This window comes from Anomalospiza imberbis, unplaced genomic scaffold, assembly GCF_031753505.1.
Source record: "Anomalospiza imberbis isolate Cuckoo-Finch-1a 21T00152 unplaced genomic scaffold, ASM3175350v1 scaffold_66, whole genome shotgun sequence".
NCBI lineage: Eukaryota > Metazoa > Chordata > Aves > Passeriformes > Viduidae > Anomalospiza > Anomalospiza imberbis.
The window spans coordinates 343,278-365,557 of NW_027100273.1; the positions used below are offsets into that span (position 1 = coordinate 343,278).

The following is a 22,280-nucleotide window of genomic DNA, read 5'->3' on the forward strand; positions in this document are numbered from 1 at the left end:
TACCCCCGGACTCTGCAAGGAAATAGACTTTCGGATATTTATTTGCGTTACCCTTTTGAAATGTACATTCCACTGAATGAGAGCTGTAGATCATAATTTTTTCTATAAAACCATTTCAATAATTAGTTTTAGATCGGGAGGGGGAAGGAGATAAAAGTGAAACATTCAAACACCTCAACTTGAGTAAAGAATGTGCAAATGTAAAGAGACTCATAAAACCACTTTTTACACTGTAAGAACTTAGGCACCAGCAACTGAAATACATTCCAATGAAAGTGACTGGTTTCTAGTTATCCATCACTGATTGTGTCCAGAACTGAAATGAATAGTTTGTGCCAGCTCCAGGGGCAGCTTCCAGAGCTGAGATCTATCCTGATTCCTAATCCAGTCTGACACTGGCTGGAGTTTATCACCGAAGACATTCCAGCTCAGCTGTGACAGCTCTGATGGGAGAATGCAGGGCCCTCTCCAGGGCTGAGCTCCCCATGTGCCATTGTGTCTGAGCAGTTAATGAAATGGAGCATGCAAGCGAAATCGCTTTCAATGACAAGTATGAAATGTAGATACAGTTTTATACCAACATAGTATTAAAAAGTGAAAAGTCTGCGATTCCAGGCATCACTAAAAACAGACACTGCAGGGTTTCCATTCCCAGCACGTGTATCCTTCACTGTCATACAGAGCGCTCACACAAGGATCGGTAGCTCCACGGAGACCTCTTAGCCCTTCTGTGCTCCCAGGAGTCCAAACCCGGAAACTTCTGTGATAAGACATAACAATCTTCACATCCTTCTGCCAGGCGGTTAAAAAGATCCTGAGTTTGTTGGGAACAGGTCTGTGCAGTCGCTGTGACGAACAGCTCCTCCGCAGCCGCAGTCCATCAGCTCGTCTCCCACGTGTCCGCGGAGCCCGGGCCGCCGCCGGCCAGCACGGCATCCAGCGGGGCGCGCCGCTTGCGGATGCTGCGCCCCGAGGCGATCAGGTCGGCATAGCCGCGCTGGTGGGAGAAGGCGTAGGCGGAGCGGCGGGCGGACACACCGCGGCGGAACGCGCTTTGCCGCCGCTTCCACTGCTGCTCCTCCAGCAGGTACTTCCGACGGTTCCTCTGGATCTGGGCACGCAAACACACGGCGGGTCGTGCATCAGGACAACATCACCACAGCTGATCTGTTTTCATAGCTGTGTGCTGTGTGCTGGCTCAAGGCAGAGCAGAAGTAGCCAAATATATCACCTACACTCTTGGCACTCCAGCCCAGCCTAAATTAAACCCAAACTGGGGCCCTAAACAGCCTCGTGAGGTCTCAGTACCAGTGGCAACACCAGATCTCAGCCAGGCACACAAGGAAATAGCCCCCACTGAGCTGCTGCCTCTGGCCAGCCCTGCGGCCACTCCTCTGCCCACGGGACCCAAGCCAGGCTTGTGTTGCTCTCCCAAGGGTACCACCACTTACTTGTCTCTACCATTATCATAAAATCCCAGAATGGCTTGGGTTGGAAGGGACCTTAATGCCCATCTCGTCCCACCCCCTGCCATGGGCAGGGACACCTTCCACTAGCCCACACCTTAGCACTGACACCAGCCCCTGTAAATAAACACCTGCCGTATTCACCCAAATTACAGATTTCACTCACTTTATCACTCTCAGAAGGCCAGATTGTCATGGAGAAGAAGCGCTGTGCCACTACGGGCAGTAGGCAAATTGCAATGGATAAAATCATGGTAAGCCAAAGGTATGGCTGCCGCAGAGCATTCGGAGCAGTTCCTGGGAATAAAAGGAGCAAAAGTTAATTTATGACAAAACTACAAGTGACAGGACTGAGAACCACAAAACACGAGGACTGACCTGTGAACTGAAAGCCAGAAGGGAAGAGAACATGGATTCCAGCACTGTGAAAGTCAAATGTGATCCCAAAGTAAAGTGCAATACTCCCAAATACTGAAAAAGCATTAACAAAAGTCCAGTAAGACGTATCCAGGCCAATCTAAAAGCAAAAAAAGTGCCAAATGAGGTTCTTAATTCCAAATAATGTCAACTACTTTTTGCATGTTGTTACCTTGCTAGTAGAGAAATTTGGACAGTGAGCAGAGAGTGTTCTCAGAACACCAGAGCTCAGGGAACCAAGCTTACTTGCCTGAAAATTGACAACAAATATCAGAGAGGATGCTGCTGTGACAGCAAAGGACTGATAATCTGCAGGGGCTTCTCCATTTTGTCCCATAGATTTCAGGTAGGCTCCGTACGGGATGAAGAAGATGATCAGTGAAGTTACAGCTCCATGGAGCAAACTCATAAAGAACTTCTTGTAGTTGAAAAGTAAATCTCTCTGACCCAAAACATAAAGTCTGGGGAATCGAAGGCTCAGTTTGTCGCTCACATCCTTAATAAAGAGGAAACATAAAAATAAAGTTGTGAATTGTTCTTCTCAGCCTGAGCTTTGGAGAGTGAGAAGCTGAACTATACAGTGTTCCAAAGGGAATGGCAGATCCCTTTCTCTTTCCAATAGCAGGGATTTGCACAGAGTAATGCAAAAGGAAGACATTCTTAAAAGCCACAAAAACAAACCCCTCTTTTTTCATGGACAACCAGTGTAACTTAAAGACCTGGTGGTAGGTGCCCTTGGATTCATCTGTTGTAACAACATGGGGATACCTGGTCAAGCAAGCCAACGAGCAGGACCGGGAGGCTGGAATACAGCACGTTGTACAGCGTGATGAACCAGTCCTCGTAGGCTGTCTGCAACAGAGGGGGAATTGCAGGACTTCGTGATTTCATTTTACTACATCCTTCCCCTCCAGTTCCCGAGAAAACTCCCATGTGCTCTACTACAGCTTTAAGTTCCCTGTCTCGGTGTTCAGCCAAAGGCAGCAGCACCTTGGCTCAAGGCATTCCTGAAGTTCTTTAGTCTGTGTTAAGCTGCTCCACTCCTTCCAAATCTTCCTCTCTGTACAACAATGATCCTGACTTTAGTGCTCTGGAATCACACCTAACTGCTTGTAACTAACTCACTCAGTACTCATCACATCCTCTTGCAGAAATCACTGGTGACAACTTCACATTCCTGACACTTCCCAGGTTAAGCTTTTGCTGTTCCACACTGACAGAAGCATCTACTTGTTGTTATCCCACATGAGCACACCTTCCTACCTGGGCAGAGAAACCATTGAAGAACGAGTACCAGATGTGGACCAGTGTGAAAGCGAAGTTTTTGTAGAAGAAGTATCTCAGAAACTTGCACATCCTGATGTATGACCAGCGCCCGTGGACCAGCAGCAGCCGCTGGAGGTAGCGGAACTGTCCGAAGGAGTAGTCACTCGACATGACGGCCTGCATCCCCTCCTGGCCACTGATCCCAACTCCAATGTGGGCAGCTGGGTGAAGGAGACAAACACCACACACTAGGTTGGACAAAGGGACAGGAACATGATCGGGGCCAATTCTACTGTCACCTGGACTCTCTCAGTGCTTGTTCTGTCAGAACGCACCTGGGAAATTTGACCAAAGGAGAACCAAGCGATGAGAGAGTGAGTAAAGCCCTGAACAAACTGGCCAGGCAGGTTACAAACACCCTTGGGACATAAACCCTATCCCTAGATGTTTTTTCCTCACTTGCATCTCTTGGAAAGCAGAGCAGGTACAATCTGGGATGGTAATGCCACCAGGCAAGGGGCAGCCAAGCTACTGCTTTGGTCTTTATATTACACTTCTGTAACACACAGCATGAGAACAGATTCCTGCTCAGGGTATGTCTACAGAAAAAAAAAAAAAATAGACCAGGAAAAACCACTAACCATTTCCTAAAGTGCTTCCTCAGAAAGGGAAACAGGCACAGAAGCTAAAAGCCCCACGGCAGCAAAGCAGATGGAAGAGTCTTCTGACAGAGAGGGACAGTGGAGAGACCGCAGGAGCAGGCCAGAGGAGATCTGTCCTAGCAGGAGAGCTTGACAGACGCCTTACTTTTGATCATGTTCACATCATTGGCCCCGTCCCCGATGGCCAGGGTGATGGCCTTCTTGTACTTCTTCACCAGCTCCACCACCATGGCCTTCTGCTTGGGTGTCACACGGCAGCAGATCACAGCCCTGCACTCGCAGGCCAGATCAACAAAGTTCTTCTGCTGCTGCTCCTTGTGGGCCTCTGCCCTTCTCCTTTTCTCAGTTTGTTTTTTCTTCTCTTCTGCTGTTCTGGGGAATTTCAGTTTAAGTTTCTTTTTCTTCTTTTTCTTCTCCAGCAGGATTTCATTCTGTGAAAAATATAAAACTTACTATGTTCCCTTCTGCACCATTTCCAGTCCTACTCCAGGCACTGCCTAACAACACACCTGAGGTCATTATGCTCCCAGCATCCATTTCTGGCATTTTAATGAACTGCTTGTGCAGACAAAGGAACAGAGTCCTCAGTGAGAAACACTGTGGCCTGGTGGTGCCCCAAAATCCCAAACAATCGGAAGAACAGTGTGGGATTTGTACGTACCAGCCAGGAGCCAGTGATGATTAGAGCCCGATCTCTGCTACCCTGGAAGAATGGCTCGTTCATTCTGAGAGAGGAATGTGGACTGGATCCAGCCCCGTTCCTCTGGTTTTCCAGCCTCGTTTGAAGGAGAGTACTGGAAAGAGAGGTAGAAACTGTTACTGGAAAGTCAAGGATAAACTTTAAGCTAGGTCAGTCCCAGACTGCAAATCCTGAAAACTAATTCCTCTGTGTTTTCACTTGCCTGGTATCTTCTCCATAGCAGATGGCTGTTTCCTCTGTTAAGAGTTCACAAGAAAATCCAATATTTTCAGCAGTTTCTACAAAAAAAAAATTAAGAGAGAAAAGTTCTGCCACAAGTAATTGTTACGAGCAGCCAGAAGTGATTTCTGATTTATGTTTCAGTACGAGAATTCCCTTTCAATGCCACAGTGTAGATGAACAGGAAAACATCCTCCTGTTTTTAGCTGCTTGGCTGTAAGCAACCCCACCTTTTTTGTCACCAGTAAGCACCCAGATTTTAATGTCTGCTTTGGAGAGTCTGGAGATAGTTTCTGGAACTCCATCCTGCAGTTTGTCTTCTATAGCTGTTGCACCAAGCAGCTGGAAGGCATTTGAAATACAGGTGGTTAGTAGCATTGAAACATGTTTTTTTTATTATAAGAATTGAAATGTATTAAAAATGTACAGCTCCTTACAATCAAGTTTTTTTCTATTTCCTCATACACTTTGTCCAGAGCTTCATCTCGGTGACTTGTAGCTAAACTGGCCTCCACAAACTTTTTATTCCACACTTCAAATTCATCCTGGCTTATGTCTCTATAGCACAGGCAGAGCGTCCTGAGAGTTTCATTTGCAAAGACCTGAAACATAATTAAAACCACACAAAATCATGAGCATTTGACAAGTTTGACAGAACAAGTCCAGCTTTCAGAACCAATTGCAGGTTTCCATTAAGCTTAATAGCTTAGGAAAAGGAAATTAACACTATTGTCAGAAAGAAACAATTTTTGTTCTCAAAAAGGCAAACAAAATACAAACATACATCAAGCGCCTCTTCTGTGGCTTCTCTCATTACATTCCTGGGGTGCAGCCGCTCGTAAATCACCGTATCAGCCCCTTTGCAATACAGCCTGATATTGCCACCGGACTCTCTTACTGTGGAGGCAAACAGCAGAGTTGGCACCCTTACATGGAGGAATCATTTCAGATTGGATTTTTCAGCCTACTGCCAAGTACCAAAGTACAAGATGGCGTTTCTTCTTCAGTGGGCTCAAACGTGCTCCAGGAGTGTCACACAGCTGTTAATTCGTGAACCCAGCTTCCTTTGCACATCCCTTTTCACCCCTAAACAAGTGACCTTCTCCATGCAGGCTGGTGGCAATCAGCTTACCAATGACAGACATCCGCTTCCTGTCGCTGTTGAAATCCAGGATGGCCAGGACCTCATAGGTCCTCTCGACCCCCATCTCACTTAGGGTGATGGTGCTCTGTGTTCGGGAGAGGAACGCATACCCGAAGTTCCGGGCGGCCGTCACCAGGGCCCCCTCGTCCGGGGAAGCTGCCTGGTAGTTGAGCTGACCTGTAGGATTGCAGGCAGGATACTGCTGAGGCTCCAGCTGGACACTGCTGCAGCACCCGCCAGCAGGGCACACAGACAACAGGGACCATGAACCTCCCAGTGTGTTACACGTACTTCCCAAACAGGATCAGTCCTCAGCCTGCTTCCCTCCACATATTAAAGCAAAACTCCACGTTTTCTACCTCAATATCCTAATTTCTCAATCCAGTCATTTAAACATTTTCAAAAGAAGCTCCCAAAGACAAATCATTGGCCACAGACACCAATACAGTGAGTGGAAACAACCCCAAAAACACTAGGAACAAGAAAGGACAGGACACAGTTGGTTTCATGGAGACTTCACAAAGATGGGAGTAAAGCAATATTCACATTCCATGTTTTAGTTGAATCTTCCAACCCACGAATTCAAGATTTCAATAGCTGATCACTGCTACATTTAGTTTTGTTCAATTTAAAAGGGCAGCCTAACACTCCTCCCTTATGGTATCAGCATTAGTTGCAGATCTCTCCCTTGTGGAACACAATTTGAATTTATGTTTTCTGCTACACAAGGAAAACTAACCAAAAGCCATACTCACCATCAGAAGTGTCAGCCATGACTGTGTGACAAATGGCAAGCAGAAAAAAGAACTTCTGGATTTCTGGCTCCTTTCCAGACTTTATTTGCTCTATCAGATAGTGATCATAGAATAAGAACTTTCCATCTGCGTACACATTCCAGCTGAAATCAACTTGCTGCTTAGAAAAAGGGGAAGAGCGTCTGAGTTACCACAGGTGCCGTTGCTTTGTGCCCGCCCGCGTCTCTCCGTGCTGTGCCGAGGGAGCGCTCCGTCCCACGGCCCGGGACGCAGCGGTGGCTGCGATGAACCTACCTCGGGGTGGCTCTGGGGCTGCCCCGCTGCATCCCGGCAGTCTCCTGCAAGGCAAGGACCTGCACTCAGGGGGACCAGGCGCAACAAGATTTTACAGCCCACCACAAGGTAAAACATATCTACGGCATGTACTGCCCTGGGACTGGAAGGAAAGGAAAAGGACAAACTGCTGCTCACACTAAAATTTCCTTGTCTGTTTCTTGACTTTGTCCCCAAAGCATTTATAATGAAAGGAAATTTGTACCAAAAAATGTGCAAATTACCAATTTTCAGTTTTTCTGAAAGCTGAGAAGTTCCCACTATAGTTCCTTAATTTCCAATTTGTATGTGGGAAAACCCCAACAATTCAACCCTATGCTTTACCCAGTGCCAGGTCTAAATGGTGGAAGTTCACTTGGACCTAGAGAACTTGTATGTACCTGATCTCCAACAGGTATTAAAATTCCTCCTTTGCACAGGCTTTGCACAACTTACCGTATCTCTGCCCGTTTATGCAACACTTTTTAAAGGTCATGATGTTCTGTGTAAGGGTTCCAGTCTTGTCAGAGAAGATGTACTGGATTTGCCCCAGCTGCTCATTCAGCGTGGTGGTCCTGGCCTTGGCAGCCGTGTCCTTCTCGGGGTAGTACATCTGCAGGTCCCAGTTGATGAAATAGCTTTGGCCAAAGCGAATTACTTCCACACTAAATGAAAGAGAAGGAATGTTGTCACTCCCAGCTGCAGCTCACATTTCCACACAATGACACCTCCTCGGGTATTGCCCTACCTCACGTAGAGGGAAATGGGCACCATGGTGTTGAGGACAATGATGTACCCCCAGAAGTTGAGGAAGCCCCGGTAGGCAGGGCTTGAGTCCTGTGCATCGTAGAGGTACCAGGAGGAGTTACCAATCTGCTGCTCCCAGTAGGTGTGTCCGATGGCCAGCCCAGCTGACAGCAGGATAAGGACCACGATGATCTGCAGGACACAGAGAGGCCTCTCACACGTCAGAAACATTTGCTCGACTTAAATCCCAAATCCCCATGTTCCAAACAGAATATGTTTGGTATTTGTTCCATGTTCCAAACAGAATATGACAGGTATTTGTGAGGAGAAATGGAGCAAACATTTCCCACAAAGGCACATTTCAGATTTCCTCCTACTCCATCCCAGCTCAGCAGGCCAGAAAAAAGTCAAAACATATTTATTACATACACACAGGAAGAAGCTGCCTTACTTTGCATTCACTGTTCACTTAAAATCTGAATTTTAAACAAAAAGGCTTACAGTATAAACCATGTAGTTCATAAGGGAGTCAATTTTTGTCCTTTTAAATCTTGTCTTTCCACTATTTTTCATTATTTTTGTGTCAGCACCTAAAAATAAAGAGTGAAATATTAAAAAAGGGAAAGACAGGATAAGCAAACACATGTCAGTATTACAGTTTTACCAAACTGGGACATGAAATACAGTTGGTGTCTATAGGATGAAGATTCTTTTTCACTCCACAGGTGTGCTTTTAGTGGGGAAATATTCCACACCTGCAAATATGACCATGCCATGGCAGAAGTCTGTATTCCTGATCTTACAGCCACGCAACAAAATCTTATCAGCATCCAGGGAATAATTTGAGTTTCTCCAGGATAAGCTTCCTGTAAACTTATCCAGTCGGTTATTGGGTTCTTCACATTCAACCAGACCTAGAAAATGTGGAGGAGAATGTGTTTAATGTACAAGTTAAATCCAAATGCATTGACTTGTACCCACCATGGAAGTAGCATTACTTTACTTTTATTGACTTGCAAACGATTTGAGCTACGTTCTAAAAGCGTTAAGTGTGGAACTGTACCAACCATCAAAGTCTGCCAGGGCACTTTCTTCCTGAAGGTGTCTGTGTGTCACCTCTAGGGCCATTTTGAATTTTAAGTTGGTCTCCCTAAGAAGAAAGGATAAAAAGGTGATTTTATTGAAATCATGGACACAGGAGAAAAGGTTAACATAATTAAATTAAGGTACCACTACTTCTCTGGGCAACCTACACTAAATTAAAAAATAAATCCATGTCCTTCCCCCTTTCTTCCTATGCTACATTCTGCAACACTTTTGATGTGTCTGTAGCACTCCAGTGCACAATTTTTAATGATTCTGGAACTGTGGGAATCAGCAGCTGGACACAGTTCCCCAGGTGTGGCTCAACAAGCAGACTCTAATGTACACAATCCTCGCTCTTTTCCTAGTCAGCCCAAATTAACTCCAAGACATCCTTAAATAGAACCTTACCCATCCAGTTCAGCTGTCTCCACATAGCACAGACTGTTAGGTTCTGAGCTGGACAGCAACAAAATATCAGCCTAGAAAGCAAATAAATAGACATCAAATAAAGCCAGGTAAAGATTCCTACGGAGCTCTCTTGAAACATAAAATAAATGTATCTGAAGCACTTACAGGAACAAAAGTATTTTTCTTCAGACGAATGATATCACCAACTTTAACATCTTTCCATTTAGTGGCTTTGAACCTAATACCAAAGACAGTTTAGTAATTATTACTCTTTAATCTAGGACATGATGCACTCTATAAATTTTATAATACTGAACTTTCCTAAGGAAAAAAAGACCTCTTGGTGTGCTGTGGGTTTGCTTCTCAGAAACTGCAATTTAGCTGAGGGTCTGCAGCTCAGAAGTCAACCTACCTCTTCTCTTCCCACTTCACCTAGTTAAGAATTCCTGTCCTTCTCTCCAAAGAAATTGCTCTTAGCACAGATTTATTCCCAGAGAATTAACTTTAAATTACTACTTTCAACAATTCTGTTCCAGCTTCAATTAAGTTTTCAGACAGGCAGTAGAGAACAGAGCTGAGCCCTTCCTATCACCTACAGCAGTGGCAAAGCTTAGCAACAGGGCAAGGATGATTACTTACAGAGCTCAGAGGGGAACATACAAACCTTCCATCCTTGATGACATCACATGTCCTGTTATTGACCTCGCTGTCCATCCTGTGACGAGCCTGAAACCACAGCAAAGAATGTACTCCCTGCTCTGTGCCACAACAGGAGAAATGAGCTACACTGGGACGGTTTTGCTTTTTGTATTAACAGAACATGGTTCTTACAATGTCATCCACCAGGTCTTTGACTGCAGTTATTCCCAGCACCAAGAGCAAGGGCACCAGTGTGGTGTACCATGACAGGGTAGTTATTTGAGGAATCGACTACAAAAGACCAATAAAATCAGGTCAGTACGGGATCATCAATCAAATTTAAATCAGAGATATTTCACAGTTACCTGACTAGAGAAAAAAACAACACATCAGAGAGAATTTTCAGTCAGGTTGGGAAAATGAAAAACTCTGTGGGAAGAGTATGGCTGTACACTACTTAGGAATCAGCTTCCCTTTAACAACTGCACTGGCTCATACAGTCTGGTGGTGCTTCTGATTTATGAGATTAACTCAAGAAACATCTTTTCCTCATGAAATTCATGAGCTCTGCAATGAGTTCATCCTGATTCTGTGCAACTAGCTCATCCCAGAACCCTGCCATAGCTCATCCGGATTTGTTGCAGGTTTCTGTTATGATGGGATTGGTCTCTGCAGCAGTTCAGATAGTGCCCCCCAATTCCCTGACAGGACAGCATTGAATTGTGTCATAAATGTTACTGAGCTCAGATTCCCTTCACAGTGAGTACTCCCCATCTTGCTTACCTGCAGGATGAGAAGAACAAGGAAATAGAAGTTGGCTGCTCTCTTGAACTGTTCGAACAGATTCAGAGGTAAAAAAGTGATGGGGTTGTACTTGTATGTCTTAATTGCATTTCCCTGTGGGAGAAACCCAAACATCAGTCGCACAGCAGAGCTTCTTCCAACACAAATGTACAGTCCATATTTTTAAGTTCTTAATTCTCTATCTCACCTTAAACACGTCTCTTGATAGACACTTGATTTTCCATTCCAAAACCCCAACCCAGTTATTCTTCCCCCTCTCTGCTGGAAACACCGAGGAATTGTCAACGGTGGCTTTTACACCACTCGCCAGCCATTCCAAAGATCTTCCCGGGATTAAGGAAGCATTCACCCGACAATTAGCACCTCATTGGGATAAAACCACTTACCGCATATTTGCTTTTCTTGAAGCACAGGAAGATTGTTCTCTTGAAGCCCGGCTGGTCATAGAAGTGCTGGTCGTTTGCTTTAACTTGCCAGCTGCAGTCTGGAAGGGACAAAAGGGGTCGAAAAGTGTTATAAACATGAGGAAACAAATCTGTCACTTTCAGGTTTTCTCTCAAATCCATATTTTAAAGGTACTTTCGATTGAAGCAAGGTTGGTACTTGCTTTATAACACATATCCTTTAAAAAAAAAACCTTTTCAAGACACTTCCAGGCTGTTTGTCTTTATTAGCAATTCAACTACATTGAGAGGTAGGGAGAGGCGTTGCTTAACATTTGAAAGTTCTGTGGGGTACCTGCAGAGTAATTTTTATTCATGCTAAATTCCCTTCTCTTCCCTCTTTTGGTTTGCTTTTGTGACACCCGTGAAGCGCTAAGCACTCCAACCCAGGTATCTGCCTTGCTGGAAATGAAGAGGTCACTTCACCTTTTGAAGGCAATTATTTGATTTAACCACACTGTGGTTACATGGTTTTCATTCACACCCATTTAAAAAATACAAATCTGAAGCGCTCATTTTATTTCTTCAGCCACCAGTTTTGTTCGATTGTGAGAAAACTCAGCAACAGGAACTGCATCCATCAAGTAATTTCCCGTGCCAGCTCTTTCACCGCTCTCCCACCCAGGCCCTTCAGCTCCCATTCCCTCAGCCTGAAGCACAGACACCCTGCTGCCCACAGCCACACACTCGGGCCCTGCCCACATCCTGGGAACTCCTTCCCCAGGTTTGGGAGCTGGCTCCCGACAGCTCTGCCTGCCTGGGAAGGATGGCGCAGGCAGGATTTTGAAATGCAGCTTTCCTGACTCACCGGCCAAGCATCTCCCCCTGTCCTCCAGCCCACAGTGATTGTCCCTAATGGTTGCTCTTCCTGGTTTCAGGAGATCCTCTTCACCCATGGACCTACGGGTGAAACTCCCGGTGGCAGAGGCGTGGGCACGGCTGTGACTAACACTTCAGAACCCAAATCCAAGTGCCAAGGCGGTTTTTTTTCCCCACCCACCATAGAGCAAATTCCACGCTGACATATCTGGACTTTTCCTGTGACTACACAACTGTCATTTCCAGCACCCTGGTTACAAACCCAGAAGATATTACAGAAATATTTATCTCAAAGAACCATGTTTTGAGTTAAATATTATATACATGGATGTAGAAAGTAACTAAGTTTGTCAAAATGACAGGGCATAAAGAAAAACAAAGTCTACACAAACATTTCTTTAACACATTCCAAAAACATTGCGTTGTTGATAAAACTGACGGAAAACTGTCAAATTAGGTCTGAGGTAAAACCTACAGGAAGGAAGCTCCTCAAAATTACTTTAAAGTGTGGTACTAACACATAATATTTGACAAGCTGCTTTCGTAATTCATCAACTTTCTGGATGTCATCATAAAAAAAACCTTAAACTAAACATCTGACGGGTGCTTGTAAAATGACAACACATAACAGGTGGTTATGAAATGAGAGCTGATCAACTGTTCCCACACAAACAGGAAAAAAATCTGTATAAATTACATGGGCTCTGGTTACATTGAAAATACTCATGTTGCAGCATTAGAAAAGGGAATTTAGGGGAGCTACAGATGTTTTTGGGTAGAGGTTCAGAGCAGGGATGTCAGGACTCCTCCCACCGAGGTTCTTACACTGGCAGCAGCCACAGGCTGTACCTGCCGGCTCCTTTGAACTCCTCCTACTCACCTTTTACCTTTCAGGAAACTCATGAGGCTATAAAATGAGCAGTGAGGTGGAAATCTGCTCTGCACAAGCAGAAATCCAGGGAAAACACTTACTGAGCACAGCAAAATGTTTATGCTGGAGCCCATTTCCACAGAACTGGGAAACCAAGTACCTGAAGGTCTGTCTCAACAGTTCCCAGAGCATGGGCCATGTACATCCAGGGCCTGCCTTAATTAACAGGAGGTCACCATGCAGCTCATTATCTTTGCGCAAGGAGCAGTGGCACAGCACTGGGCTGCAGGTTGGAATGAAGCTGAGTTTCATTCTGACATTTGTTAAACTGAACTGCCATCAATTTACTCCTCCAGAGTCAGATAAGCCATTGCAAACCTTACCTGACAAATAAACACAGAAGTCCAATCGGCCCAGAGGCTCAGCCTCTGCAGCCAGCATGGTGCACCCCCCAAATCAGGCTCATGGTGCTGTTACCTTTTTTCCCAGGATCTCGGCTCTCCTCGGCATCCCTGCTGGTTTGGTTGGGTCCCGGTTCAGCCCCAGGCTGCCGACCGTCCAACTCGTCCTCTGTTTCGTCGTCACTGTACGGCACCACCTCATCGTTGGGCTGGGAATCCTCCTCGAAGGTGGTCTCCGAATCCCGTTCCGAGATCATGCTGCTAGCACCCTGCCAGCGTTTTGGACAAGTTAGGGAAAAGAGCTCATGTAGCAAGTGCTGGAAACCACATCTCTGGTTTTACTCTGCTGGTGCTGCTCACCAGCTTCCCCAGAACAGCGCAGGGCATGGGTTTGGTTTTCCAGCACTGAGCAGAATCAGGGGGCAGTTCCTGTCCCAGCCAGCCCTCCATGACTGTTCTGCTACGTGTAATTACACACTGCAGCCCCAGGAACACCGTGTGCTCCCGCCGCAGGACGTAGGAACTGGGAGCACACAAACACGTCTCCAGTGGCATTACATCATGCCCTGAGGAGCCACAGGAGCTGGAGCTCTGCTTGGCCACAGTGGGACACGGAACCGGGCATGGAGCGCCAGGTCAGACAGCCAGGGTTCGGGTCACGCAGCTGATCCTCCATCCCGGCCTGCACAGCCTCACCCACACCAGCCTCGCTTCCTCTTTCTTCCCATGGGCCGCACACCAGTATTTGTCACTGCAAGGTCCCACACCTCGCTGTCCAAACACCCACTGACACCAGGGGATGCGTTTTGGCTCAGCCCTGAGCTGCATCAGAGGAGGGATGAGCTGAGCTTTGGCCGTGCCCATGTGCCCTTCAGCTCTGGATATCTCCAGCCATCGCTGGGTGGGATCCTAATCCTGATCTACACATCAATTCCCAGCTTGCCCCTTGCCTCACCACCATGGCATTGCCTTTGCTAACAAACTCAGCAACCAGCAGGGGCGGCACCAAACATGCTGACATCCCCCTCAGCTTCTGGTTTTGCAAAGCTGAATTGTCTCCCCTCCCTAATATCTCCTATAAGAGCGAGATAAATATTCCATGAGCACAGACTGTGCTCCTCGAGTGGCAGGCTGCTGGCAGGGAGCCCAAGGCAGGCCACACTCCCCAGCCGCAGCACTGCAGGGCCCGCCCAGCACAGACTGACAGCCCACAACATACAACAAATCCACCAGGCTGAGTGTACAGGAATCCACACAACTTCTCCCAAGACCCACACAAGCTGTTGGAGGCTTCTCCCTGATGGAATTACCCAGGAGTATGACAGCTGGTCACTAACACAGGTGTAGAACCTGAGACTCCTGTGACAGATCACGTTTTCCTAAATAGCCTTGGAGTTAGGAAATACACCTCAAGCTCCAATTCAGGCCCCTGAATACCTCACTGTGATATTTTGGTTTATTTCTCCTCTTTTCCGTGCTTTAATTCTTTCTGTCCTGCTAACGCCTCTGGTGGGGATTGCTGGGAGGAACAAGTTCCTCCCACACACAGTCCCTAGAACACAAAATGCCACCAGATCTTTGACTGGCTCTCACTCTACAACAACTGAAACAAGCTCATATCCCTGGCACACAGAGATTCAGCTGTTAGACTATTAAACCTTACTGATTAACTGCTTAATGATTAATGAACTAATTAGTCATGCAAAGGGGTAGATAAGATGTCAAAAAGATGCTGCTTTTGTTCTCCATTAGAGATGTGTGCCTGCACAGCAATTCCTTCAATGCCACCATCAGTGGCTGGGGATGCTCACTGGGAACAGGCGCTAGCCAAGTGATCTGGGGTAAGGTTAAATTAACTGTAGTCACTTTCCCTCCTCAGAGAACTAAACTACCACTGGAAAGCCTCGTTAAGAGAGGAGATCTCATTAAGTGTTACCCTGCAGGCAGCACAAGTGCTCTGTGCTGCCGGCACACCATTAGCATGCTGCAGGAGACAATGGAATTGTGCCCGGGGCTGGCTAGGAGCCTGCGGAAAAGCTCCCGCAGTTGGGAGAGAGATGAGAGCTGCTGTGGGATCCAGGGCAAAGGAGTCCTCCCCTGACAGGCCGACAAATTGGTTTAGAGTTAAGTTTCTTGACACCTGGTCTGGAAGAAAAGAACTGGCTGGGAGGGCAGAGCCGTGTCAGAAGTTCAGAGGAAGGTGGGGAGGGATCACATGTGAAAGGGGAGATGGGAGGAAGCGACAGCATGGAGCAGCAGGGATGCCAACTAATCCCGAGGCAGCAGGTAGGAGAGGGGAGCACACACCCATCAGAACCTGGATGCAGGATGCACCCAGCAGAAACGCAAGGGGAGCCAACATGGCAAGAAGAGAGGGGGTCACCACTGACTTTGGTCACTATTCTGAGGACTGTGGAAACAGTCCATGGAGGGCCTGAGATGGAACAACACGGTTGTTAAATATTGCTTGATAAAATACTCAGAGAACACTTTAAAAAGCTGGTTCTTTACTCATTTTCTAGTTCCTGACTTGACAACAGCGACTTTCACACTGTTTCAGATTAGAAAACCTTACATTAACCACTTCAGTCTAGAGGAAGCGTCAGCTCACACTGCCTGGGCAGGTGGGGTGCAGTGCCCAGGTCCCAGTTCTGCCTCCTAGCCTCGAAAATCCCACTGATCCAACAGCAGGCTGGATATATGGGGAGATAAAGGAGATCAAAACAGTATTAACCACAGGTTTAAGTACACCTGATCCAGTTTATTTACTAAAAGGGCAAATTTCACAGTGCTTCAGTAACTCAGGTTTTGTGTCTACTTCTGCCTCAGGGCAAGCACCAGACAATTTGGAATAAAGTAAACCTTGTAAAAACTCCACTTACTGCATTTGTTTCAAGGCAGTAAACAACAACTCAAACCAATCTTATTCTAAATTCTTATCTGGAGAGTCACTGCGCATGACACTGCTGCAAGAACCTGGGGTGACTTCTTGCAAATCAGGTCATCACTCAAAGCACACTGAAAGTTAATGAATCCATCGGGAACAAGGGACGCGAATAGTAAAAGGATTAAAATGCCACTAAAGCTGTTATTTTGTGTTTATTATGGATATAAAGACCTACAAGCCTCACCATTACACACCTGCTGGCCACCACAGCCCACACCCTGCATGTTCCTGTCCTTGGCACCATATTCTGCACTACCTCACACACTCTGGCAGTGCCAAGCTCAACAGCTGCTCAAACCTGGCCATGCACTGTTCTTCCAGAACACAACAAGATCAGTATTTTAAGTAAGAATCATAAAGCAAACTCAAATACTACAAAAAGTAACTCAGAGACCCTTATGAACTGCTTCAGGTCTCTGGAGTTCAAATAGGACAAAAAAAAGCTACAGCAAGATGTTTCACTGATTTAACTTGGCATTTAAAAAGTACTTAAATGCAAAGCCCGACCTCAGACACGTAAGATTTATTTCTTTACTAGGCATTACTGGAGCATCCAGCATTACAAAACCTGCTTACAGGAGGGCCGAATCCAAACTCCCAAAACTGCAGTAGAAAGCCACGTCTGACATCAGCCGCTGGGGTGGGGTTCCCACAAGGGCCTGCCAGCAGCTGCATGATCACCCCAATTACATTTTCCCTAAGAGACAGCAGTAACTATTCTGCCATCTTCAGCTGTACCACACTGCTCATCTCGCCAGCAGCGCAGAGTCACAGCCAAAGTGGGAACATGGACAAAGACAGCCTGGTAGGGAACGGCAGCCGAGAGGAACTCTCAGGGCTCACACAGAGAAATCAGAGCCCACGGAGAGCTTACATGGCTCCACCAGAGCAGACACCCGTATTCAAGGGGCTCAAGTCCATATCCCAGCTTACACCCTGAGAGGTTTCAGACCGATCTTTCATCCATGGGCACAGGATTAAGGGATGGCTGTAACAGCACTTGAGGCCTGAAATTTGGAATTGCAGAGACAGCCCAGCGTCCACTCTCAGGTCATGATCCACCCTCCAGCCCAATAATGACCCAGCTGGTACCGGTTAATGCTCCTAGAGTTGTTTTTAACAGCCCCAAAGCACTGTCAGAAGCCAAGGCCTCTGACAGCAGGATACTGCATTTCTGCTCTCCCCTCAGGGATCCCAGCCTAAGGCTTTGGCAGAGTATGGGCCTTCATTAAAAATGTGTCCAGCAACTCATCTCCCTGGAACCAGAGCTGCTACAGGGAAACAGGCAAATCATAAACTGGATTTGCTTCCAGTAGATGAGACAGATCACTGATTACTCACAGCAGATGCAAAATGTTACTGGTATCAAGTGCTTGGACAGGCAGATAGAAGGGTCTTCTGAACAGCTAACACCTTCCAGGTAATCTTTATGACATTTTGAGAGGAAAAGAAAATAACAGCTAAAATAACATGAATCAGCACAAATGGGCCAAGGAAATAAGCTTCACTCCGAACACTACTAAGCTTCAGGTAGATTGCCATGTAAATTACATGCTTAAAGCTGATCAATTTATAGATCAACAGCTCCAGTTACTTCCCTGAATGACTACTTTACAGTAACTGAACACCCAAAAATTGTATCTTGAAGGGAATTGATTTCCCTTAGTCATTTGTTCTCAAACACACTGGATGTCGCATGCACCCTAAGAAAGGTAAAGCCCAGCTCCTGGGACGCCCCGGAGAAAGGTGAGCTCAGGAGTTCAGGTATGTACTTTGAGCCAGCTGAGGCTCAAGAGTGCAAGTAATGAAACCCACCTCCTGACCCTACACAGCTTCCCTGCACCATGACCCTGGGAGCAGTTCCCACTGCCTAACACGAGGTGACAGAATCACCCCCAAAGGGCTCAAATCAGAGGCACTTCAGTAAGGCTGCAGATAAAACGCTCGTGGGGAAGTGATGCACTCTCACAACTTGGGACAGCACACGTCATATCTGAGACACCACACGTCATACCCGAGATCCCCACACAACAGAAACAAGGACTCCAGCTCTCTCTGCAAGGTGAGAAAATCTTGGGGATTCTGTTCTGCAAGTGACAGGTCCCAGAGGAGTCAGCCTGGCTGCACCATGGAGTGCTGCTGTGCACCCAGCCCCTCATTTTACACGTTTTACACACACCATTTTTAAATACAAAGTGTATCTATTTGATTCACAATAGTATCTTAACATAGGCACCTACTACTGCTCTGGATGCTGTACAAACTCTGGGAATTAAGGACTAATTCCAGCTCCAAGGGACTTTTAAATTGTTATTGTATGCAGCCAACCATGCAACACCCACAGATCTTTCCTTGGCAAGGAACCAACCCCCGTCCCTCCTCCAATGCCCTAATAACCCCAGTTACCTGCACCATGAGGAGGCAAACACCACGGTAAAACTGTAACACTCTGGCACCACCAAGCTCTGAAAATCTCACTTTAAAAAGCTGCTCATGCCAACCCTGGCTGCAGGCAGGTAACAGTTCCTCCCCTGGACACACTGCAGACCTGTTCAAGCAAGCTGAGACACCAGGACCCTGAAACCCTCCAGAGGGAGGAGAGAGGTACAGTTCTGTGCTGCTGACAAATGTTCAAGTCCCATCTTGAGGAAAAAAATTAAAATATAAAGCAGAGGCTATTGTGTACTCCCCGATGTAGCCACTTATTAAAACTTGTATGAAAATAAGTATGAAGGACTTTCCAATATAACTAATTTATCCTGATGAGCCTACAGGATTTGCCACAAGGAAGAGATTAACTGGACACCAAGAATTTAACAGAAAATCACTCCAAGAAAGAGACCCACAGCGTACAGGCCAGCTGCCTGAGGCTACACAAAAATAGTTGAAGATGGGCCATTGCAGAAATAAAATCTTCGTTTTCTCTATTATCTGCTCTAGGATTTCTCATTAACAGATCTGCAGAGCTCCATCATTTAAAGTCCAAGGCAAGGCAAGCTATCTTTGCAGAAGATAAGAAGGTTGGTAACCTTTGCTCAAGCTGCAGGTTCCAGCACACTCTGAAGGGGTTTCAGCCTGCCTTTTAGAGGGTGTTACCTTGGTCTCGAGGTTCACTTTATACAACAGCCCATACTGAGGTTAATAGAGGAAAAAAGAATTCTTGTTGTGCATGCTTAAACTGCATTGTTTGGAGCAGAAGATTTTTGGAACTTCACAGAGAGTTTTTTTCCCTAGCAATCACCGTCACCATCAAAACCAGCAGGTATTTATAACTGGACTAAATAAAGGTTCCTTCCTGCTACCAAGATTGGAGATTCCATGAGTACACCTCTTCTGGTAGCATCTACAATAGACACTGAAGCCATTTTCCTAAACTGACCTTTATCCAATGGAGCGTGTGACTGAAGCCCAGAACGCATCACAGATGCTGGTGCCGGCCACTCACAGAGAATCCCCTGTGTTCAGCTTCAAACCAGGCTCCATCTGCAATGAAACTATGTAGAAAATGGTTTATTGGCTGATTCCACCTTGTGGGCACACAATAACAAAAAACTATTCTTTAGAAAAATCATGACATTAATTTGCCTTGCAAAATTTCTTAGGCTTCGTGTGGAGCCGTTTGTTCTGTTACCCTAAGGTGTCTGGGCTCTGTGATAAACTTGTGGCTTGAGGCTGGTAGAGACCTTTCAAAGATACTAACAGCCATACCCTGTTTGTACAGTCATTCGTGCATCTTTCCTGTCACCATCAATTGTCAAATGAAACACATATTTCAAGTTTATATCAGAAGACATGGGGAAAACCCAGCACACGTTCCAGAGGGATTCTGTAAGCTTGCCAAAAAGCAGTGCTGTCACAGAGCCTGGCACCTGCTGAGGAGGGCTCAGAGAATCGGTCTGGATATAGTGCCTTTCACCCCGACAAGCTGAGACAGAGAGGTTAAGTGATTTGCCCAAGGCCATTGGGTAAGTCACTGACAGAGCCAGGGTTGGGTTTCAGAAGCTCCTGGCCCACGTCCTGCATTCAATTATAACTGCACAAAGCATCTCATTTAAAAGAGGCTTGAAAAGGCCCACGCCAGGAGGAACATCAAAACCCCTCGGATCTGGAACAACAACAAACCCCCTTTCCACATTTAAGAGCAGGCAGCACTTCATGCTCTCGGCCCTCAAACAACAGCCACACCAACAAGAGAGCAGAGAAATAAATCCCAGCTCATTTTATAATAGCTTCGCTGCAAGTGCCTTTTGGAATTCACCATCCCAAACTCCAAAGCAAAGGTCCAGAACATTTACACGCTGTCTTACACGGCAGAATTAAGTGAGAACAGTTTAGAAGTTACTGAAAATAATCTCTATGATAGCTACAAGTTAACGCAGAGGCAAACAGAGGCCTGGGACAGCTACGAAAGCAACCAGACTCTTAAGGTGACCACCAGTGCAGAAGCTGACAAGGAAGACTTCAAAAATAGCCAGATACTACTCGTCTTCTAAACCTGGCTTTGAGGACAAAGACAAATCAAAACGCACGACCAAACAGAAACCTGAGCAAGCCTGACCCAGCACAGACACTTACAGGGTGTTAATCCAGGGACTCATTCCAGCAGCAGCCACGCAGGTGGGGACTGCTCAAGGGCCAGGCTGCCACCCCAAGTGCCACCCCAGCGGTCCCGGCTCTCCACAGCCAAACACCCTCAGCCCGGAGACCAAACACCCCGGCTGTTACTCATTACCAGCACCGGTCCCTGCCAGAGCTGCCTGTGCTGTTTGGCCTCTTCGGTTTCAAACCGCTCCTGCTGACACCCGAGCCAGCGGTGAAATGCTCCATTAGCTGCTCCATTCAGCACGGCTCCATCCCGACTCCAAGGAACGGATGCTATTTAAGCTATAGGCACGAAGCACGAGGTAACAGGACCGAGACACCAATTCTGTTTTGTTTTGTTTTCCAGGCAAGTCACTGACCACACAAGTAACTGGCCCAGTATTTTCTATTACAGAATTACTGTTCCTTAATGCAGAAACCTATTGCTGCTCTGATGACTGTATAAACACTGACCAATGAGTCAGCCCTGGAGGCTGTTCTCATCATATATATAGGTATGGGGGGGGAAAAGCCGGGAGTCGGGCAACCAGCCCAGGGCCACGAGCCGGAGTCAGTGCCCGGGGGGCTCGGGGAGACCGGAGACAGCCGAGCTGCCTTACCTCACCTTCCAGCAACCTCCTGCGCTTTTTTTAAACTTCAGACCGGAGAGGCTCTGCGCTAAGTTCGACCATCACCGGCCGCACATCCCGCGGGTGGGAGCGAGGGGGACGCTGGTTCCCGCGGAGGCCTGTCGGGCTCTAAACCCTGCAAAACAACGCGTCGGGGTCCCCGCTCCGAGCAGGTGATATTCTGGAAAGGAACGAGAAAAGAAGGGAAGGCGTTCCGGGTGCGCCCGAGGTCAGCTCCGGCCCCACCTGTGCGGCGGGGCGGGCCGGGCGAGAACCTGCCCCGACCCCCGGCCCGCACCGAGCGCGGCACCTGCGGAGGTGGCGCTCGGAGCGGCCCTGGCGGTGATGGATACATCGTGCCCCGCGGCTGCGAGCGGCACCGGCCCCGCAGCCCCGAACCCCGCGGCCCCTCTCCGGCAGCCCCTGCCCCGCAGCCGCCGCTGGGCAGGAGCCCCCGGCCCCGGTCTCACCTGTGCCCGCGGGTTTCCGCTCGCTCGCTCAGCGCCTCCCGAGCCCCGCCGGCCCCGCGCCCGCCCCGGCTCCCTGGGAGCCGCCGCCAGACCGGCCGGACGGGTTGCCCCGGTTCTCCGGGCGGGGAGTAGGGGAGCAGGGGAGGGGCCGCCGGGCAGCAAGGGAGGGGCCGCCAGGGCCCGCCCCGTGCCCGGCCCCGGCCCGACCCCGCGGCCGCTGCCGCCGCCGCCTCCCCGCTGGGGCTCGGGGGCGCCGGGACCCTCCGGCGCTGTTGGCACCCGCGGGAGATGCTGCCGTGCGGGACCAGGGGTTCTGGCACCCGCGGGAGGTGCCGAGGTGCGGGTCCAGGGCGCTCCGGAGGTCCCGGCTCTGGTGAAGCTCTGGTGATAGCTGGATCTCCCGCCTGGCGTTGTTCTAAATGACAGGATTGCTTTATCGCTCCTTTTTCGCTGGGCTGCGCAGCATTAGAGAGCTTTGGAAAGGCTACAGGATT

At 47.7% G+C, this 22,280-nt stretch overlaps 1 protein-coding gene across 1 annotated transcript; it reads right to left on the reverse strand.

The window, feature by feature from the left end:
• Positions 1 to 880: 880 nt before the first annotated feature.
• On the reverse strand, positions 881 to 19,520 carry LOC137467502 (phospholipid-transporting ATPase IC-like). The gene is made up of 28 exons (XM_068178974.1): positions 19,486 to 19,520; positions 13,236 to 13,428; positions 11,012 to 11,109; positions 10,605 to 10,718; positions 10,014 to 10,112; positions 9,847 to 9,908; positions 9,348 to 9,420; positions 9,183 to 9,253; positions 8,756 to 8,838; positions 8,444 to 8,602; positions 8,190 to 8,278; positions 7,690 to 7,880; positions 7,398 to 7,606; positions 6,924 to 6,967; positions 6,630 to 6,786; positions 5,863 to 6,051; positions 5,515 to 5,627; positions 5,168 to 5,332; positions 4,961 to 5,072; positions 4,714 to 4,789; positions 4,473 to 4,605; positions 3,957 to 4,242; positions 3,147 to 3,370; positions 2,652 to 2,735; positions 2,134 to 2,379; positions 1,845 to 1,983; positions 1,633 to 1,763; positions 881 to 1,111 (listed from the first exon to the last, which is right to left on the reverse strand). The coding sequence occupies exons 2-28, from the start codon at positions 13,414 to 13,416 to the stop codon at positions 881 to 883; spliced, it is 3,759 nt and encodes a 1,252-aa protein (XP_068035075.1). The 5' UTR covers positions 13,417 to 13,428; positions 19,486 to 19,520.
• Between the last annotated feature and the right edge of the window lie 2,760 nt (positions 19,521 to 22,280).

Bases quoted from the DNA above. Each gene is read 5' to 3' on its own strand.
- LOC137467502 (XM_068178974.1), bottom strand. From the start codon at position 13,416: ATGATCTCGGAACGGGATTCGGAGACCACCTTCGAGGAGGATTCCCAG. The intron at 5,333-5,514 runs GTATGTTTGTAT...ATTATGTTTCAG, and splicing joins CCACAGAAGAGGCGCTTGAT to GTCTTTGCAAATGAAACTCT. The intron at 4,606-4,713 runs GCAAGTGAAAAC...CTCTCTTTCCAG, and splicing joins TGCTATGGAGAAGATACCAG to TACTCTCCTTCAAACGAGGC.